This window comes from Neofelis nebulosa, chromosome 2 (assembly GCF_028018385.1).
Source record: "Neofelis nebulosa isolate mNeoNeb1 chromosome 2, mNeoNeb1.pri, whole genome shotgun sequence".
In the NCBI taxonomy this organism is placed as follows: Eukaryota; Metazoa; Chordata; class Mammalia; order Carnivora; family Felidae; genus Neofelis; species Neofelis nebulosa.
Window position 1 is genome coordinate 166,602,726 of NC_080783.1, and position 18,157 is coordinate 166,620,882.

The 18,157-nt window shown below is 38.8% G+C and overlaps 1 protein-coding gene across 1 annotated transcript in view; it reads right to left on the reverse strand.

The window, feature by feature from the left end:
• Positions 1-3,956: 3,956 nt before the first annotated feature.
• The window catches only part of IL23R (interleukin 23 receptor), a 61,837-nt gene continuing 47,636 nt past the window's right edge, over positions 3,957-18,157 (reverse strand). The window contains exons 8-11 of the mRNA XM_058717031.1: positions 16,320-16,409; positions 13,565-13,670; positions 12,539-12,629; positions 3,957-8,967 (exon numbers count right to left, since the gene is read on the reverse strand). Of these exons, the coding sequence (XP_058573014.1) occupies positions 8,314-8,967; positions 12,539-12,629; positions 13,565-13,670; positions 16,320-16,409 (941 nt within the window). The 3' untranslated portion in view covers positions 3,957-8,313. The remainder of the gene's footprint in view (positions 8,968-12,538; positions 12,630-13,564; positions 13,671-16,319; positions 16,410-18,157) is intronic.

Here is an 18,157-nt window from a genome sequence, read left to right on the forward strand (position 1 = left end):
AAATTAATAGATTGGGCTATTGTTTATTATTTATTCTTTCTTTTAACAAACGTTTGTTGAGCACCTACTATGTGGCAGGCACTGTTCTAAGCATTACAGATTTATGGGGAAAGGGGAGCTTTGGTGGATCAGTTCGTTGAGTGTTCCACTCTTGATTTCAGCTCAAGTCATGATCCCAGAGTCATGGGATTGAGCCCCACATCAGGCTCCATGGTAAGCATGGAGGCTGCTTAAGATTTTCTGTCATTCTGTCTCTGTCTCTCTCTCTCTACCCACCCCCCCCACCCCGCCCTTCTCCCCTGCTCAAACTCACGCTCTCTCTCTAAAACAAACAAACAAACAAACAAACAACACCCCACAAGATTTATGGGGAAAGAAAACAGATGAAATTCCTGCCCTCCTGGATCTTACATTGTAGGAAGTGACAGTGAAGAGATTAATGTATGAAATATGTGGCATACTTGATTTTAGATGCTGGTGAGTGCTATAATGAAGGAAAAGTAGATGAGGAGAGTAGGAATTATGAGGGAGGAGAGAGGGGTTGCCATTTTAGATGGAGTGACCAGGGAAGGCTTAAAGGTAGTGTGTTAGTAAGCAATGCAATAGCCTTGGGGAAGAGCATTCCAGGAAGAAGGAATAGCAACAGCAAAGGCCCTGAAGAACTTACTAGGTGGTCAGTGGGACAGACAGAGATAAACCAGATAGGGCCTCATAGGTCACCATAGTGACTTAGACTCCTGTTGTTTGTGGGATGGAAAGCTGTTGGCAGGTTTTGTACAGACGAGTGTTGTTTTAGCAGGAACATCTAGTTACATAAAGTTGTGCTTTCGAAGATGGGCCTTAGGAGACTTTTATAATAACCCAGGCAAGGGATAATGGTGGTTTGAACTAGGGTGATCAAGTTGAGTTGGTAAGAAGTGATTTAATTTCTGGATACATTTTGAAGGTAGGGTGAATAGGATTTCCTGATTAAGTGCACATGAAGTGTGAGAACAAAAACAAAGTCAAGAATAACACCTAGACTTGTGAGCATTGGAAAAATGGCAATGCTATTTACTGAGATGGGCATGTCTGTGAGAACAGAAGACTTGGGAGGTCATCTCTTACGGGAATAACAGGCCATGAGGACATGCAAATGGATGTATCAGATAGACATTTGAATGAGTCTGGAGTTTAATGTTTTCATGGAGTTTCATGGAGTCCGTGTTTTCATGACCTGTAGATAGTAATTAAAGCTGCAAGAATTGATGAGATCACAAAAGGAGAAACTAAGGCCTGAGCTGTCCAACATTTATGTGACAGAGACATTAGGGGAAACCAGAAGAGGAGGCTGACAGTGAATGGTCAGAGAAAGAGGTCGTGGGCTTGTGGTGTTCTTGGAGGAAAGAAAGTGTTGCAGGAAGCAGAGAGGGCCATCTCATCAAGTCTTTTTTAGCAAGGTACACCAAGGTCAGTATCTCTGTCCTAGAAAATAGGAGGGGCGAGAACACCTAAAACTCCAGTGATTGCTCAAGGTCACACAGTTGGCATGTGATAGATTTGAAATTCAAAAATCCTGATTGTTTGACGTTAACCCAAGCTCTTAAAGGGAAGATAAGAGAGTTCAGTCCACCTATTTGCAACAGCAGTTATATTTGTTGTTCTCTGTGCTTTTTTTGCAATTTTTTTGCTAAATGAAGATTTCCACTACTTAGTAAAACAAAACAAAACAAAACAAAACAAAACAAAAACCAGCATGGAAAAAAAAACCCGCAAGAGTTTTAAAGAGGGCTTTAAAAAACAAACATTTCATTGAAGTGATGAAGATAGGTTGAATCTATCATATAATGTGTTTCCAAAGCACTTCTTGGTTTGTCTTTTTTTTTTTGGATTACAATTGCTTCTGTGCATTGCTGTGGGCTTTACCCTCCTGTCCCTCACAGGGTTTTGCATAGGCTGCCTCTATTCAATCAAATGCAATCTCCAAAGTAGCACATTGAATGGAATGTGCAATGAATACTAAAATAGGAAAAATGAACCTGCAAATACATGGCAGCTGGCAGCTTCTTAAAATCCTAATCTCCTCATTTAATGAAATACAAGTGATTTTCAGTTTCGGCAACCAAGACAAAATAAACCTTCTACATTGAATACCAAAGTAAAATGAGTGCCGAACTTCATTTAAGAAGACGTTTAGGATAAATATCACATCATTCAGTATCCAGTGAATATCAAATTTTGCATGTTTACTAGGAAGTCCTGAACATTGAAACAAAAGTAGAAACAGGATAGGAATTCAGGGTCGGTGCTGCTTGCTAGGTGGACAAGACTGGTCCTGCACTACCTAGCAATGCACGCTTTGGAGCTTCTCTAGTGCTGTTTCCTTACCACCTTGTTACTCCACACACCTACCGACATTCCCCGCTCTTTCTCCTCTGGTGTATCTCAAATTCCCATTCTTGCTGCGTCCATTTAGGTGTCTGTATATCTATCCCTCCCCACAAATTCTCATGTGTGTGTAAAGATCTACACAAAAAGATGTATTGCATGAATGGGTTTAATAGTAAAACAAAACAAAACAAAAAACTGGAAACAACATAAATCTCCATTAGCAGAATAGGAAAATATATTAAAACACACTTATTCTATGGAATACTATTCAACTGCTGAAAAGAATAAGATAAAGCTATATATAACACCCCATGAAGATTTCCAACATACATTACTGAGTGAAAATAGCAAGTCACAGAGCAATACCATATGTTAACCATTTAGGTTAAAAAAAATGGGAAAGAAAAACATTAACTTATTGAGAGTTACTACTTTAGATGAAGGGGTTGGGTCACGGGAAGCAGGGGTGTGAAGAGATACTGTCACTTTTCATTCCATTTACATTGGTATTAGATTTTTTAACGTGTTTTTTCATGAGTTACTGTGTAGCTTAAAAATTAACTTTAAAAATGTCGCTGTTGTATTCTTTCTCTCTCACTTGTAATAATGTTCTCAAGCAGGATATGAACAGAAAGAAAGCAGTCAGGTTCATTGACTTCCGTATCTCACACTTGGGCTCCAGTGTTTGACTATGATTTCCTTCCTGTCCTCTGACAGAGTCACTAATTTTAGGTATGCCTGTATAGTTAGAAACAGCATTTTATTTTGCTTGAATTTTTAACCAATGATCACAGGAAAGAACTATGTTTCTAATATTTGTGTAGTATAGTTTTTTTTTTTCTTTTCATGAAGCTAGGCTAGAATCCTTTTATCACCCCAAACAAAAATCGACCCCTTAAGAATAAGTTCTTAATTTGTTGCTAAATGCTACTTATGAGAATTTGATAATAAGTTGTTTTCCTGCACATAAGCATAAGGGAAATGGGTCTTTACAAAATTGATGGAAATTCTGGATATAATATAGAGAATTTATCATAAATTAAGTTGAAAAGTGAAATTAGCAAAATGCCTAAGGAGTTTTAACATGAAACATTAATTGGGATTTAGTGGTGCTAATTTTAGCAGCGGGAAAGAGACATAATATTCTATCAAACCTTTGTTGGAGTTTCTTGTAATATTGCCTTATCTGTAGCTTCTAAGAACGTGGCACACAATCAGAATCCAATTATTTTATATTGGTTTCATGCTTTTACCCAAGAGAAATTCATAAATTGTTTTTAATCACTTCTTTTATTTTAAATCAATAGTGTCTACCAAGTGGATAACATTACGCATTAAAACATCACCTCCTGTCGTTGGTATAATTACTTTGTAAAGAGGTAAACCACAACACAATTTGACAATCTTTGGGTTTATAAAATCTCATTATGTCACAACACAGTATTTTATTCTTAGTGATCACAAAAAAAGCATACACTTGAACAAAACCCAAACATTTATGATGAAGTAATTGGAAAGAACCAAGTTAATATTACATATGGTACTGCCTCTATTAGAATCTCTGAGCGAGAGCTCCTTTTTACTGCAGCTGTTGAGGAAGTAGGGAGGTTTGAGGGAGTTCTGGTTCCCTTCACCAGGGTTGGCAGTCATGTGGCCGGAGTTGGAGGGTTTGGCACAACCCCAAGATACAAGCTTCTCAAGGAGGGCCAGGACCCTGTCGCCAGGTCTGGAAGAGACAATGTCGCCTCAGATTTTCATCCCACATGCATAGGCTGCTGCAGAGGAGAGTCGGGGGCAGGGGGTGCAGGAATGATCTTCATCTTCTGTTTTAGCAGATTTGCTTTCACCTATTTTATATTTTTGGCTTCTGTAACAGATTTCATCTGGAGAAAGGGGATCAGTTGCTAAAATGTATTTTTGAAAACCTCTGCTCTATGCCAAAGTCATGTGCTGCCTCTGTGTCAAAGGGAGGATGGCTTGAAATATAAGAAAAGAAAAAAAGGTGGGAAAACCCTCTGATGGAACCAGGAGGGCAAACAGCAACCCACACTATATGAGAATCACAGGCTAAAACTCATAAGCCTTTTTATATCATCAATTTTATATCTAACTCTGGTAAAGACAAATTCCTAATTTAAAAAAATGATAAAACACACATAAACCAAGAAAACACCCCCAAATTGTACTTCATCTGTACCCCCCCCCCCCCCCTTTATTGTTTCTGTATAAGGAAAGGGAGGTAGGTAGGGCACCTGGGTGGTTCAATCAGTTAAGTGTCCAGTTTCACCTCAGGTCATGCTCTTACAGCTCGTGGATTCGGGCCCCGAGTTGGGCTCTGTGCTGACAGCTTGGAGCCTGGAGCCTGCTTTAGATTCAGTGTCTCCCTCTCTCTCTCTGCCTCTCCCCTGGTCACTCTCATTCTCTCTCTCTCTCTCTCTCTCTCTCTCTCTCTCTCTCTCTCTCTCTCAAATATAAATAAATACTAAAAGAAATAGAAAAGAAAAGGGAGGTAGGGTGTGAGGAGGATACTAGAGCAGGGGAAATTGGATGTCCCTTAATCAGCTTTAGTATTGTCTGGAACTGGTGTTCCATCTTGCTTCAGCATCACTGAGGATTAATCTGCTTTATTTTGTATTTCTCTCCCCTTCTTCCCTTCCAATGGTATCTTGAGGGACTTTTTTCTGCCTCTTTCTCTCTTCTTCCTCCTCCTTCACCCATACTAATAAGCATGGCGTCTCCATTTAGGAAGCAACAAATTAACAAACATTGTAGACTCAGAGAAAGAAAGTTGATAATAAGCCCAAGGGCTAGATGGAAAGATAAAAAGATACACTTGCCCCCAAAAATCTACAGAAGATTCTGGCTAAGAAAGGGGAGGTGGTGGGGCTTTGGGTTAGGGGCAACTTGTACAAGAGACCAAGACTCCAGCCCTACTGTTATCCTCTTCCCAAAAAATGTAAGATCCTCAAAGGGCATATATTGTCTGGTTTTCTTCCCCCTAGACTATAAGTCCCAAGGATGCAGGGACTTGTTTTGTTAACGTCTGTATTGGTCAAAGTGCCCTGCACATTGTAGGGGCATTCGATACTTTAGTAAATACTTGTTGAATAAAAGCACCATTGGAAGAAAACCCTTGCTCACTTACCAAGGTTGCATTATGATAAAACCATTAAAATTTTCCTTGAGTTGGGGCAGTGGCAGGCACATTGCCTCCATCATAGGTATAGCCTCAGTTTTTAGTCTGTTGGGACCAACAATGACTAAAGGCAAAGATGGAACTAGAAGTATCTTCTCTGTGCTGAATAGTGATGTGGGTGTGGAAAAGACACCCTGGAAAGAGAAAACAGCCTCCTTCACACTCCAGGGGACAAGAAGTTCTAAAGGAGACACTTACTGAAATGGAAGCATACACAGATCAAATAGTGCTGCAATCCTTTCAGCTTGACAAAAGATTTTTTGATGTGTGACCAATTACAATTATACTGAAATACACTATGAAAATACTCATCATATGTTAATAGATGTCTTTATCATATCGATAAACATCAGGGATTTGTCTCAGTCTTTGTTATCTCTATCCCAAATACTACCTGCCTTTTTTCTTCATTATATTCTCCCTTCAAAGAAGAATAAAGGAAAGGCATATGGTCAGTTACAAGTCAAGAAATTTAATATTAACATTTCATTAGTGGTTTAAAACATGCTCCTTTCAGAATATGTAAAGTACAACAAATATATACATACTTTAGGATAAACAGAAAAATTCATAGCAAGGGATAGGTTTTTTACAGTGTGAATAGTAATGTTCCATTTTGGAGCAAAATGGCTTTAATAAATGATACTAAATAAAATAAGAAAGTACAAAAAAAGAAGTGAATCGTGACAAATTGCTTATATGCTGGATATTAAATAGTTTTCATAGATAGAATGGCCATATGATTTATCATCCAAATGGGATGCTTCTAAGAGTGAAAGGGTACACTGGTCATAATTAGCACTGGGGCAGCAGACCATAAATCAGAATAAACCAGGGTATGTGGTCATCTTCCTCATGGGGGCGCATAACAACAATAAAACTGCTTTTAAGTTTGTTTGTTTGTTTGTTTGTTTATTTTGAAAAGAAAAAAAGCTAAAAGAAAATGAAATAGGTTGTCCATGTGCTAAACACACACATGTGTGTGTCCTTTTTTCATTAACTGCTCAATTTGTTGTAATAAACTAATCTGAATAATAAATTATTACTGTTGAAACTGATTAGAAAAGAGAAATTCAGTGGGTAATCTACCCTATTTTCAAAGTATTCTGCTCGTTAGAAAATTTTTTCCCTGGACCATAAAAATTAATCAGAATAGGGAAGTCTGCTGAGTACCATCTCTCAGCTAAAACACACATCTCATATTTTAAGATCACCTATCTTTCAGTATTGACCTGGTTGTCAGATAAAGTTCATCTCTAGTCCCATACCTTATTGAGTGTAGCCATCAGAAGCACTGTGTTGAGAGGATTCTGAGGTCACCTTAGGGCTTAGCAGAAAGGTGTGTGGTGCTCAGGATGTCTGCAGGAGATATGGATATGGGACGATGGCATGTTTGGCAAATATTGCCATCCCAGATTTGGACAAATATCTGTTTTAACAATATTTTTCTGACATATATCTAATTATGTGGGGAACAAAGGCAAAGAAAATAGTTAAGTTTTCTTAAAACTTACAGCCCATTGACAAGTCCTTGAGATAGGCAGAGTGACCTTCCTCTAGGAACTCAACAGCCTAGATGTTAATATTTTGCTAAGGGCAAAAGGCAATCTTAGCTTAACATTATCCCGACTTCCAGGATCCTATGAGTTTACTTCAAACATACAGAAATTCCTTTGGAAACTTCCTTTATCTCCACCCCTCGTAGATATACATTATTAGTCATCCTCCAGGCATATGGCCCACTAATATACATCTGAAGGGTCTCATGACCGAGATTTTACTAGACAGTAATAAACGACCTTTTCCCAACAAGAGCTAGCTCCCTCAAGGTCCTGGAAACCTTGCTTCCAAAATTCCTTAGAGACTTACCCTATCCCTAACCCCCTCCCAACTTGAAGGTATACAATCAGTCACCCGTCACAACTGCAGTGCAGCTCTTTCTGCCCATGGGTCCTGTCCCTGTGCTTTAATAAAACCACCTTTTTGCACCAAAGATGTTTCAGAATTCTTTCTTGACCGTTTTCTCTGAATCCCCAAATTTCAACATCATCTAATGCATAGTTGATCAGAAAAGAAATAATTACACCTTGCTGATATTGCATCTGTTATTTCAGTTGTATCAGAGTGTAATTAATATACCAACTACACCACAGGACAATAATGCATCACTCTTAACTTGAATGAAGACAGCAGTTTCATGATGTCCTCACTTCATTGTTTTATAACCTGATTAGTCCAAAATCAAAATAAGGAAAGATCAAATCCCTACTACCTGAATGGAAAGTAGTAGAAACAATACAACAAACATGCTAATTAATTTCTTCTCTGTTTCTATTCTTGTTTCTATCTTGTTGTTGGGGACTATGTTTTTGTCTACTCAAGAAAATTTTAAGCCATAAAATGAAAATTAAACTTTCTTCTCACTTGCAAACAAACATTGACATCTCAATTTTTAAGAAGTATTTTCAACATTTATTTCACTGCCACATATCTTCTATTATTTAACCTTCTTGTAATGGAGAGATCCATTCTGTGCCTTGCAATGAGGAAAATAAAAAGAATTTAGTTGATACTTTTTGAAGGTGTACCTAATATTGGTGCTCCTTTTGTGAGTATGAAGTATGTTCCATCTTTGGATCTTAATTCTCTAATTTTGAAAAATAGGGCAGAATTAAATTTATATTGAGGAGGAGATCCAACTTTAGATTGCAAGACAGCTTTCCCATATTAACTTTGACTATGCAGCTCTACTTTTCCAAGAGTGAAATTGTATTGAAGTGGTTTTCCAAAATATTTTGTGGAAAATAAGAATTAATGGATGGCAACTCCTCATTCATGATCCCCAAACAGGAGACGAATTCATCAGGCAACAGAGTCTGTTCTGGAAGAGTTTCATTGGGTGAAACATTTTCCAAAAGGATGGTAGTTTCTCCCTCTACTGAGTTTTGCATGTCCAGAGGACTGCATTCTCCTTGATTCAGAATAAGGCTTAATTCTTCAAGAAATAGTGTGTTGCTTAGCGAATTCATACTTGAGACAGGGAAAGCAAAATTAGGATATTTTTTAAACATGGCATTTTTCCCCAGGTCTATGGAATCAGCTGGTGGTTTGAGAGTTGAGGAAGCTGTTTCATCATTTTTGCTGAGATGGTTTCCCCCAGTGAGAAAAGTTGAAATCTGGGGTTTATACCCAGGGCTGAGGCCAGGAATATATACAACTGTAGTGTTGGTGAGTAGTGACTTTTGCAGGCTGTCTCTGGTCTCCAGGGATTCTGTATTCTTTTCCATCTTATAGTCTGTGGGTTTGTGTTCTTCTGGGAGAAAGATTTCTATCTCTGTAACCACTGGATCAACATATAGGACCTGTTCGCTGGAATTATTATCTGTAAATTCACTTTTTTCCTAGGAAGAAAGATTTTTTTGTTTAATTTTACAAAAGACATTTAAAGGGGCTAACTGGGTAATTAAAGAATAACTGGAATTCTGCTCTCCCTTGGCTTTGCTTTTCCCCTCCCTCTTCTGATATTGTTTCTCTTCCCATATAATTTCCTCCTTTTGTTATCCTGCTCAATTCCAGATCTTTATTAAATTCTCCGATGAGGAGACTGAAGGAAAGGAATAATAGAGATAAGCTGTTTTAAGCACATGTCTTGGCTTAAAATTTTTAAAGAGAATGATGTGTCTTGCATATTAACTTGCATATTATTTCAGTGCCTTTTAAATTTTGGAAGTTTAATGTGTTGGAATATTTCTTAATATCATGGAGCCTTACTACAAGAAAATATCTCATTGCTTAAATAAAAGAAAGGAAGATAGAAGAATCCTGTTTTGTTTCTGATTTTTGAATAAAGTAGTAATAAATATTTTGTGCTGGGGTTATAAAGGGTATAATTGTATAAAGCTATACAATTCAGACATGAACAGGTGGATCAGTGAAGAAGGTTTTTATTGATATAAAAGCCTGATGACTCTTCTGGGTAAGAAAATGACTTGAGGTCTTGCAGCTGATGGCTGACTTCCCAAGGCAAATAACTCCCATCCAACAAATTATAGCTAGTTATAAAATTATAAAATTATAGCCAGTTGCTATGGACTGAAATGTTTGTGTTCCTCCAAAATTCATATGTTGAAGCCCTAATCTCCAGTGTGATGATATTAAGAGGTGAGACCTTTGGTGAGTAATTAGGTCATGAGGGTGGAACTCTCGTGAATATAATTAGTGCCCTTATAAAAAGATACGTGACAAAACAAAAACAATGAGACTGTGATCTCTCCTTCTGCCATGAGAGGATACAGCAAGATGCTGGCCATCTGTAAGGGAGATCTCACCAGGAATTCAACCTGCTAGTATCCTAATCTTGGACTTAACCAGCCTCCAGGACTACAAGAAATAAATGTTTGTTGTTTAAGCCACCCAGTCTATTCTGTTATAGTAGTTATTCTGTTATAGTAGTCTGAGCTGACCAAAATACCACCTTTTAGTCTGTCAGCAGAAAACAAAACTTCATCTGAAGGTTTGCTTCTAATACCGGGAGCCCAGAATGGGCAGGAAGTTTGGCAAAAAGGAAGACCTTGAACAAAGCAGCATGAAGTGTCATTCAAATTTCCTTCAGGCTCAACCTCCTTAGGGAGCTTACCAGGTTTGGGTTGGAAAGGGCAAACACGTAGTCAAAAGTCAGATGAAGTCAAAGAAACTAGACATGCTGTAAGAAATGAAGAATACAAGGTAGCTGTGTTCCAAAGAAGGAGGCATTTTCTGCACTTCAGGCTGGCAACTGAGCGAAATGGGTGGGAGTCAGACCACAGTAAAGGACACAGAGGAGCAACAGTGTGGAAGACCATTCCAGAGTGAGGACGATAAAGGAAGAAGAGGATCTGACCACAACAAGGTCAAGGACAGTTCTCTGGGTCACAGAAAATCCCTAATTCCCTAGGATAATAATTAGTGGGGGAACAAGATAGAACTACCAGGTGGAAAGAATATTAAGATTATAGTGTTTATTGTCTGTAGTTTGGTGGATATATGCTTGTCCTTCAGTGACTTGTTACCTATGTACTTCATTATATGTGTGGGTTTAGTCGTTCTAGATCACCCCTTCACTATTAGCAGGTAACACTAAAGCCTTCAAACTCAGCCACATGCAAACCCTTTCTCTCCTTCAAGTATACAGAGACAGGAATCCCTCCTTCAGCCCAAAGTGAACCTTTTCACCTCATCCCTTTAGAACATCCCCTCCCCTCTTCTTTATAGTCTTGTTGGATCAATATTCCCTCTTTCTCTGTAGTAGTCCCTCTTAAGCCTAACTAATTTAGTATAAACACACTTCTGATTCATGTCCCTCTGAAGCTACTGTTGTTCATTCATTGTACTAGATGTGAGAGCTGACCTTATGTCAGCATAGCCCCTTTCTCTACTTCCCTTTAGAAGAATGTCTTCATTCTCAGCCTCCACTTCCTCACTTACTAATCACTTCTCAACTCACCAGTGACCTCCCTCTCATCAAATTCCATGGACTCATTTCATTTTTTATGTTATATATCCTCTAAAAAGTAGTCAGCCCCATGGTTCCTTGCTTCTTGACACTTTGCTCACACCACATGATGCTTATTCTCTGACCCTCCTCTGCCTCTCTCCTAGGACCTTGTCTATTCCAATGGAAAAGCTCTTAGTGACTCCTCATTGTCTTTAGCAGTTTTCAATCCCTAACAGTGTTCTCAATCTCAGATGCATAGTGGAATCACTGTGGAAGCTTTCGACAATACTGATGCCTGGGTCTCCCCATGCCCTCCCTCCCCAAGAGATCTTGGAATGTGGCCCAGACATCAAGATTCCAATATGCCACCAAGGCTGAGAACTACTATCTTAGGGACATCTCTGGGGTTGGCTAAGGAGTTGATTAATGGGCTCATCAGAGCTCCAAACAAAGCCACTTTTATTTGTTTTATAAATTCTTGTTTTCCTCACATCTTTTGAACAAAAGGTTTCTAAGCTAAAATTAAATTTTTTAAACAAGTTTGAACATCCTTGTCAACAGAATGAAGTCTGAGTTCTATGATCTGATCCTACTCACCATTCCTGCAGTACACCACCCACTCCTCACATCAAGCCTTTCAATAAAGCAACACTTCATTGAAACATGTGCTTCTCACCTCTGTGCTTTTGCTCATGCTGCCCTCTCTATTTTGAATGTTTTCTGTTTCTCCTAAGTGACTCCTTCTCATCTTTCATATGCTTCCTCTATACCCCTGTCATGTTTGGTTTCATTTCTGTCACTGTACTATATCACTGCAAGGCCGTGCTTGGATGATGTGTCTGTCCCATTTACTGGGTTTGGAGCCCCTTAATGATGAAACTGGGATGCCAAAAAATAGAAGGAGCACATATAGCAGAACCTTTCCCCTTCTCCAGAATCAGCAGTTCCTCCATAATTAGCATAGTCCCCTATTACCTCAGGGTCTTCCCAGCACACCCTTCTATTCTTTTTGAGATAGAAACTTGGCCTCGCCCCTGGGAGACCATCATATTTATTTTCCTCTCACATTTATTTTCTCAAATCCATTGAGCTTCAGCAGTAAAGCAGATCTCACCTGCTTCTCCAGGCTCATGTAAAACAGAAGCCCCTTTGTGTCTTTAAGCCTCATTTTATTGAGATTTTCTGCACTCCTCCTGTCGCTGAAGTCAGCCATCAGCTTTTGGCCATCACGTGACTGACACTTGGCCCACAAGCTTCCTCTTTACTTTTCTCTTTTGAACAGCATTGTTTCTTTCTTCCTTCTCTCTTTCCTTCCCTTAACTTTATTCCCTTATCTCTTAAGTATAATTTGAAATATGTATAATTCTGTTTTGACATGTGTTTATACAATTATGCTAAAATGTACACACATTTATTTATTTGAACAGAAATTCTACTCTAATTGTTGGATTGATCTTTTGGTCTTAGCTGCCACTTTTTATTTGATGGTGTTTGGTTACCTGTAGCATTTTTACGACAGTACTGTTTTCTATATTAGGAATATCTTCATGAAGCCACTTTGGTATTAGCAATAAGATTCTTCTTTTAATTCTAGGAAACAAATATCACACATTAGAAGAAGCATTTTACTTTAGGATTGATTCAGGCAATCACATAGGAGATGAGGAAATCAACTGGAATGGGAGGGAAATGCATAATAAAGATTAAACTTCCTGATGCAGATTTCCATCTCTTACTTTAGAAAGTTAAGTGGGAAGTTGCTTCAATGTCTTTTCAGATTTTCCTCCTCTCTCTATTGCTCTGCTTTTCTTTAATGAGGCAGAACATTTTGAAACACTCACACTAGATTCAAGGTAAGTGGGAGAGCCACCATGGAAGTAAAACTGTACGCACGTTAAATATGGCAAAGCAGGGGTGCCTAGGTGGCTCAGCCAGTTGAGTGTCTGACTCTTGGTTAAGTCTCAGGTCATGGTCTCACGGTGCCTGGGATTGAACCCTGTGTTGGGCTCTGCACTGGCAGGGCAGGGCGTGCTGGGGACTCTCTCTCTCTCTCCCTCTCTCTCTCTGCTCCTCCCCCACTCATGCTCTCCCTCTCTCTCTCTCCCTCTCTTTCTCTCCCTCTCTTTCTCTCAAAATAAACATTTGAAAAAAAAAAAAAAGAAAGAAAGAAAGAATCCAGGCACTGTAGATAAACTTGGGGGCACTGTGAGCAGGCTGTGTAGTGAAAAAGAAAACATGACTTGTGATATCAGCCGGTTCTGGGCTCCTGGGTTAGTGCTCAGTGACCTTGGACTGACCACGTAACCTCTGGAAGCCTAAAGGAAATGATCTGGTTTCCAGCAGGGTCATTGTGAGGATTAAACCAGTGACGTGTAAAGAGTTTGGCATGGGTCGGTAATCATCAAACACTGCTCATTTTATTTTTGTCTTTCTCTGATTAAAAATGTTGATGGGTTTTCCTAGTAAATAACTGAATTGACTAGGTTTGGTATAAATTAGAAAACAGAAATTCTACGAAAACATACCCAGTTCGGAGAGATCTGTTAAATATCCCAATCAAAGAAAGAATCGACAACATGACAGCAAAGAAGATCATTCCCAATAAAAATCCAATGTCTTGTTGCCTGTTGTCTGAAAGGAGAGAAAAATAATTTTAGCTAAGCATTAGTGAGCATGGGATGTCTGAATCATTGTTCTCTCTGGGCCAAGCAAAAGTCATTGATCTCAAAGGAAAAAAAGGAAGGGGAGAACAAAATTAACCTTTCCCTTAGGCTGTGTGTACAGTGACAGCCCTTCCAAACTGCACAATATCTTTTATTTGAGAAAATTGGGCTGCATGTATCTGGTACCAATGGGTTTCTAGAAGTGCATCTCTGGCAATTGTGGTCAGCATTAGACACTTTTCTGAGCTTGTGCATGCATATTTTATATAAAAGGGTTTAATGATGAATCTCATTTGTTTTGTCTGACACAAGTAAGAATTCCCAGTTGCTGGTAACAGAGTCTAAAGGTAGCCACAATCACAGCTGAGGTTTTTTGGGTTTTCTTTTTAAAATTTTGAGCAAGAAAGAAGTTAATGTACAACTTGTCACCATTCTTCAAAATTTATTGTTCATGAGTTTTTTTCTGCTGAGAAACAGAAACAACCTAAAACAATATATAAGAAATGCAAATTGATATATATCTTGCACTCATATTTTATTTTAAAAGCAATGCTTTCCTTACGTTTTGAAGCTTAATTAATCACCCAAAATCCTTAAATAATTATGATATATTCAACACATGTTACCTACTAGGCTCGTCACATTTTCTCCCTAGTACATGAAAAAAAATCCTATTTTCAATTTTCAAATACAGACTATAATTGAGACTTGTCTGCCACAGTGGAGTTTGTTCTGAGTGATGATGGGTTTTTGGCCTCCTTTCCACTCTCCTTCCCCACTTCCTCACTCCATTTGGCAAATATTTATCAGATACTTACCATGTGGCAGAAACTTCACTGGCCCTGCCCTCGTTATTTTCCAGCTGCACCTGCCATACACTTAGGGGTCTCCAGGCTATCTGGCCCCTGTCCTTAAACCAACTGGTGTTCAGGGGTTGGGCCAGTGTAGCTTAGCTTGCTCCAAAGTTCTAGGGGGATACGGAATTAATGTTTTCCTAGGACTAGAATTCTATTGCTGAAGATTTCACACAACTAATGGGAGGTAGTGGGTGCCACATACCCTTGGGGGTTAGTGCCTGGGAAAGACTAGAGAATCCCCTAATAACATGGGGCCAGGCAGCCAGGCATAGGGGTCTAAGGATAGAGCAGAGTGATCAAGAGACAACTGGAGATACCTGGGTTCAAATTGGGCTCTGCCCTTACCAGCCCTGTAACCTCAGGGCATAATTATGAGCCTGCTGAAACTCAAATTTCTTCTTCTGGAAAATAGAGACTATAACACCTATCTTAATAGGGCTGCCATGAGCTCCTGACCTCCCCAGTTCCCACAGAAATATCAAGGGGCAGGCCTGGGGAGGCATCTGTAATTAAGGATATGTACTGAGCCAAAACACTTGGCTCATTGATTTGCATGTTTAAATTCAGAGTGGCCTCACCTTGCTTCATGTTTCTTTATAATACTTAACTGCCACCTGACTCTTTTCTTGTTGTTTTCCTCTTTGTTTTTCTCCTCAACTGTCTAAAATGGAAGCTCCATGAAGACAGGGGCTTTGTTCATTTTTTTCACTGCTGATTTCCCATCCAGTACAGTGCCTGGCACACAGTAGTTACTTAATGAATATTTGTGAAACAAATGAATGGAAGTCCAAAGACTGTCAATGTAACCTGCAAAAATTCTGGTACTATACCTGCCAGATTTCTCTTTTTTTTAATTTTTAAAAAATATTTATTCATTTGTTGAGAGACAGAGTGAGCAGGGGAGGGGCAGAAGGGAAGGGAGACACAGAATCCAAAACAGGCTCCAGGCTCTGAGCTGTCAGCACAGAGTCCGACACAGGGCTCAAACTCACAAACTATGAGATCATGACCTGAGCCAAAGTCAGAGGCTTAACTGACTGAGCCACCCAGGTGCCCTTATTCCTGCCAGATTTCTATGCAGGGAGATAAGTGGTCTACCAGTGGTCAGTGATGAAATAGTTATGCCTAAAGTTTTTTAATTTGAAATTTCTATTTAGAGTTATATTTGTCCATTACACATACCTGATGTCATAATTTTTTAACGCCTAAAACATTTAGGTAAGCTCATCAATGGAAAATATTGAATCACACTAACAAAACAGGAGCTAGTTTGTACAAAAGAAAGAGTACAGGCTTCAGGATTTGAAAAACAGGATTTGAATTTTGATCTGTCACTTAGTGTGAACCTGGACGAGTTCCTCAGCCTCTCTGAGCTCCAGTTTTCCCATCTATAAAATAGATACATAACACTTATCTTACCTGGTTGTTTTGAAAACTGAACAAATGTATACAACCAACTACCACATGGTAGACATTCAAATTACGTTGTTGTTGGGTTTTTTTAGGAGTTTTGGGGTCTTGAGCCGCAGCACCTATTGAAATGAAAATGTATCCAACCCATAGCAGAAGCTGGCAAAGTCCACCTAAACCGTTGCTTAAATTCAGTTTTACCTGGATCTTTATTGATAATTTCCATACAGAAAGCTCATGGCATATCTTATTCTCAAGAAATTTATGCCTGGCACATGATTTTTCAGTTGAAGGGTTCAAATGAATGATTGGTAAAGACTACTCAAAAAACCTAAATAGTATTTTCTTACCAGCGGTAATGTGTCCTTTAAAGATGGAAGCAATTAGAAGCCCAGAATTCTGAGTATCATGTTGGAATGATTGCAGTGTGACCTGGGGGACTTAAACAAAAAGAAAACAGAGTGAACTTCTTACATTTGCATTCAGGTTATTCAATTCCTGAATTACCCATTTTCACTTGTTTGGAGATGATTAAAGTAAACTTTAATAGGCTTGTAAGTGGAATAAAAACAAAGGCTTTTCAGTATGTGTGTCTTTTTCCCTCCTTTTAATTTAATTGGTCAAATCCTAAACACTGAAAGGACAATGAAAACTAACTTGAGTTTATAAAACCTCAAGGTATATCCTCTAATTTCGTGAGGCTTCTAGGCAAAAAAATACCAAGGAGCTTTATTTAATTCACTGACAAAAACAAAAAACAAAAAACACAATAACTGGTCTCTCCTTGATTCCTTCCAAAGATGATGCAATAAATTTTAAGTTTCCTTAAGAGCCTCCAAGATGTGTCACTCTTGCCTTTGCACAATCTTTGAGATGCTGTTGGTGAACACTATCTTGGCTCCATATAAGAAGCTCATTTTTGATTAGCAGACACTTTGAGGTTATAACACAGGGGTGGAATGCTATTAATGACTTCCCTCTGCTCCTTTCCCACTGGCAAAGATCCTGGCCAGCCCTGTCTAGTCATAAAGACTGTCAGGTCACGGCTAATGAGAGTTTCTGACCAGGGTGTGGTGAACAGCCTTGGCAGCTAACCTGCTTGCAGTCTGGACTCAAAGGAGTCCTGGAGCTTTCTTACCCGGCTCCTTTCTCCTGACAATTAAAAGCTGCCAGAGGTGACTTCAAGGACACTATTCTGCTAACTGACAGAAGACATTCCTGAAAATGGTTCTAAGCCCTGGATTCCCAAGGGTGCCTCAAGCCCTATGTATTCAATTATTCTGATTTCAGTGTTCAAATTCTTCCTTTTGAGGAATTACTTGTGGGGCCTGGGAGAAATCACAACTTGAGGCAGGCTTAACTGCCACCGTGATATCACAGGCTTGTATAACAAGCTATGTGGCCCAGACAACTCTCTTTGAGAAAAAATATCATGGAGTTTCAATAAAAAGGTTCCTATGGTCTTTGGAAATTTTTGAAAAAGGTCAATCTGGGTGCAGGTACAGGCTCAGTAGTTTTCTAAGAACAATGGGTAGTGAATTCTAGAAGGTGAAAACATCAGAAGAGCCAAAAGTACTTTTCTGTGTTTTTATTCTGCCTTCTCTATAGCAAGAGGAAAATGTTGCAACAGTGAATTGTAACAAATCAGAAATTCTTTCTGGTTTCTCAGTGCTTCACTAAGTCTCTTTTGTTCCCAAGTATGTGGTTCCATCAGACTCTGAGGGAGAAAGGTTATGCCCCAGTGGTCACCAGCCAGATTTATTCATCAAAATTAGTATTTTGTAGGCTATGTTCATTCCCAGGGAGCCCAAGTAGGACTCTGCATCTACATTATTTTGAAATTTTAAGACTAAAAATATTACATTAAAATGTAACACAATTTTCAATTTGGCAAGATCACGGGTTTATAGCATATGTTGCTAGATTATTTTTGTTTTCACTTACGTTATTTTAAAAGTAGCATTTTTATTTAAAAGTAATATGTGCTGCTGTTGGTTTTTAATGCAGGTTAATTTAATTCTGCTGTATAAACTACAGGTAGTTATTTAGCAATGAAACTTCAGTTATTAATTTGTATCACATAAAAATAATGTTTATATCTAACTAGGGCTTTATTAGCCCTAATAGAATAAACACAATCATCCTTTAGGGCCTTTTTGTTATCAGAGTTGCAAATCAACCAGATGCA